General features: G+C 42.0%; 1 protein-coding gene across 1 annotated transcript in view; it reads left to right on the top strand.

Annotated features, from left to right (window-relative positions):
• Positions 1 to 1,650, top strand: part of LOC119429224 (signal-induced proliferation-associated 1-like protein 2) — a gene marked incomplete at its 3' end in the record, with an annotated part of 15,207 nt that extends 13,557 nt beyond the window's left edge. The window contains exon 3 of the mRNA XM_037696899.1: positions 1,462 to 1,650. Within this exon, the coding sequence (XP_037552827.1) occupies positions 1,462 to 1,650 (189 nt within the window). The remainder of the gene's footprint in view (positions 1 to 1,461) is intronic.
• Positions 1,651 to 3,944: the final 2,294 nt, after the last annotated feature.

The following is a 3,944-nucleotide window of genomic DNA, read 5'->3' as shown; positions in this document are numbered from 1 at the left end:
TGTTTTTCAGACATCCTCTCTGTCAGATGGCCATTGACTGCTGACGCTCATGTCCAAAGGCTGTGTGGACGCAAATGGGATTTATGGATGTAAACATGGGCTGACGGAGTGCATGCTTTGAAACACTTGATTTTCTTTTTCTGGCACATTAATGGGTTCAGTCATGGTATATCACTTAACATACTCTGTTCAGTTAGCATGTGTGAATTATTTAAAGTTTCAGTTCCTAATGTGGTCCAGATGGAACAATTGGCTTGACTAATGAGACGCTGTGCTGAAGAGCTAACCAAGGAATGGATATCGCCTGCCGCCTTTCATGCAAGAGCTTTAAACTAAGATTATCTTATCGTGAGAAAGAACTAATTTAGTCAAAACTTTCAAATAGGTTTTGCGTGAACTCGTGCAATATTGCCAGACCTTGCGCTCAGATCGTGTGTTGATGATGACTCTCAGCTACAACCTCACCAGGTTGTAGCTCAATATTTGTACATTTTTGGGGAGGGGTGGCACAGACGTTGTGTGGTCGGAAGGTTGCCGGTTTGATTTCCTGGACCCACAACATTGAAATGCGGCTAAGAAAGGTGAAGCACCCACACCTGCCTCCACCTTCGTTTGTCCCACCCTGGGTCCTTGAGCAAGGCCCTTAACCCCCACCAACTGCTCCCCCGAGCACCCTAGTGTCACGTTCCGGTGGTTTGACGTCGAACCCAACTGCAGGCAGACCACAGAGATGCTGATAATTATAATAATAAATAATTTATTAATAAAAGCAAAAGGCTGACGGGGCAGCAAACTTACTTGATGCTGAGAACACGGACAATCGCTAAGTCTTTGTGCGAGTTATTTAGCTGTGGTGACCCGTGAAGAAGGGAGCAGCCGAAAGAAGAGAAAAGAAATTGTAAATTTTTGGCTAATGTCAATATTCTGTGGTGGCCATCTTGAATTGGATTGATTCTAAAAGTTATCGGAATCGGCCTTTATTGTCATTGCACAGAAGCACAACAAAATTTAATTTCAATACAGCCGTCCAGAGAAACAACAAGACAACCAAACAACATAAGGCATGGGTAGACGGGTGCCTGAGGCTGCAGCCTCATGGGAGGCGCTGCCCTTTCATTAGATAAGGATGAGAAACACGAGGAAAGAGGGGCTGAATAAAAATCATACCTCACACTGTGTCCCTAACAGGTCACAGTGTGAGGTTGCAAAAAACCCTCAGCACAAAAGAACAACATGACACTACTGGTGGATATTTAGCTATGAATGCACTTTCTGATAGTTTTGTTAAAACTTTTCTGGTCATCATCACAGACAACATTACACACACACACACACACATGGGCAAACACATTATTGTTCTTTTGTCTGGCAAAAAGTGGCAGGAGATAACCTAGTGTAAAAGTAGGCTTGTGTATGTCACACACTACATTTATCTGAAATAAAATATTTTGGTTTTATCAGTTAACCGCGCTTCGTGGAGCCATTCTGGAGGATGCCATTCCATCCACAGCGAGACACGGAATGGCTCGTGGGCTGCCGCTGAAGGAGGTGCTGGAATACGTCATCCCTGAGCTGAACATCCAGTGTCTGAGGCTGGCCATCAACTCTCCCAAAGTCCCAGAGCAGCTCCTCAAAGTGGACGAACAAGGGGTGAGTACACGTGTCCTATTGTGGTCGGGCTCTTGGTCTTCGATAAATATTTAGATGTTTTGGAAGAGTTGACTCATGTGCTAATCTCTTTCCGTCCTGACAATGACTCAGTGTGGAGCTCTGCACTACAACAAAGACCAATCATCCCTAAACTTTGATAGTGTTGGTAATAGGGTTGGGTGGTTGGACCAGTATGTTTCCATTATAGATCGAATCATCTACATGTTATGATACACTCTGATCCAGCTCATCCATATCCAGCAACACCATCCCAAACTTTCGTTCAGGTCTTCCACACATGCTGTGGTTTTGTCTGTAATTTGTTTAACTTAGCTTCAAAAATAATTGAATCATAATCAAAATGACAGGATACAGTTAAAAAGAAACCTATGCCAAGAGAAATGCAGATTTGTTCTAAAAAATGTCACAGGAGTGTAGTGAACTTAACCTGATGTCAAGACTAAGCCTAAGGTCAAAACTCTTGACCTTAAGAACCTTGTGGGACAGGAACTGTCATTTCATTGATTTGAATCCAGAAATACAGGTTCACCCATCCTGAGACTTTCTTTCTTGAAAATTCAAGTGGAAGAACACCCTCTGTTCTATTATCATTACTATTTTACAAATGTTGATAATCAAAGTGCCTTAGTTCAAACCATTTTAGATGTTGCAGTGAACTAATCAATTTTATTAACTGTGTAATGATTTTTAATTCTCATGCAAAGTTAGAACTCATGTTAAAGCTGTTACAGAGTAATTATGCATTTTCTGATTTCTGTCTTTGAATGAGCAAGTGTGCGTTCCAGGGTCAGGAGTCGAAGCAGACATGCGTTGGAACAACTGTCTTGTTTATAACCTCTCAGACGTCAACAGGGGGGTTTTGGCACCTGTTTCTAAAACTCGCCAAAACAAAACACTCTCTGTCTGTGAGAACATTTCTGATCTGTTCCATAACAATTCTTGCTGTCTTCTAACCTCTTACGTCACAAAACACACCCCCGTCTGGTCGATTCTGACCAATGGGAAGATTCCCGAATGAACCAGGAAAAGAGCTCTTTAAAATGTCGGTACTTCCTGGTCTACTGAGTTCTGTCGAGTTCTGTTCAGTTCTGTGGGTCGGAGAAGTTCGGTTGCGCGGACAGTTCTGATATGTCCTAGCGCTGTGCAGTAGCTGAAGGAGCCGGGAAGACCCTGACATGACCACAGAGGTCTTCCGAGTTTCATGGGATTATAACATTTTCCACTGAGGTGAGCTTGTGTCGGACAGAATCTCGCCGCTACTCCGGACGAGTAACAGCATCCTACGGAGACGCTGAAAGGGTGCGTTAAACGGAATCTCGCCTGAGACATCTCCAGGTAAAAGAGTCGATTTCACCACCTAAGTGTACTGTAAGGAAGAAGCTGAAGAAAGCCCGGAGAGTGCCGTTCTGTTTAACACTCTCCCTCAAACACCATCCTTACTCCCTTTAACTTCCTTCCCATCTTTAAATTCTTCTCTCAAGTAGAAATTCTTCCAGATATTTTAGAAATGTCTGTGTAAAGTGCTCATCCACCGCCGTGTGGATAAAAAGATCATAATTGTACAGTTTTCATAAATGTCTGTGGTGAAGCAACGGAAAAATCATGGCTGTATGATTTTTCCTGATTGATTGCTTTTGTTGTTATTTTCATAATTTGCCAAATTACTGTAAATGTTTGATGTTAAACTTTGATTCTGTAAATAAATGACCGCATTCATTTTGATGGGTCAAAGATAAATGACGTCTCACGTTTGCATTTCCTTAAAATTCAATGCACGTTTTATTCAGTCCAGAAAAATGAGGAATCCGTGTTAATTGATGAATATATCTGAGCATCTGTTCATCTACAGGAGTCTCTGCCTACTGGAACAACTAAGCAAAATGGCTTCTGCTTCATATTCAGCTTAAGCATGAGCTCCCAGACAAATTAAATATTACACTTGTTTTATTTATACAATCAATGAAATGCTGTGGCAGTTTCCTCTTGTTCCCTGCGGAGCTCACGCCTGTCATTTCAGGCACCGCGTGTGAAGAGGCTTGATGCAGTTTCTTAGGCTGCTTGCTTTGTTCAATGTAATTTTTCACCACTGCAAAAAGGAAAACGACGCAAGTTGAGATTCCTTACTGAACTGGATGGTTGGATGATACAGTAGATGGATACAGTAACTGGATAGATGGATATAGATACAGTAGATAGAGTAGATGATGATACAGTAGCTGATAGATTCAGTAGATGATAGATTCAGTAGATACAGTGGATGATAGATTCAGTAG

The sequence above is a fragment of the Nematolebias whitei genome, unplaced genomic scaffold (genome assembly GCF_014905685.2).
Source record: "Nematolebias whitei isolate Nwh7 unplaced genomic scaffold, NemWhi1 Nwh_scaf_134, whole genome shotgun sequence".
NCBI lineage: Eukaryota > Metazoa > Chordata > Actinopteri > Cyprinodontiformes > Rivulidae > Nematolebias > Nematolebias whitei.
Note: the sequence above shows the minus strand (reverse complement) of the source record. Positions and strands in the feature narration are given on the sequence as shown.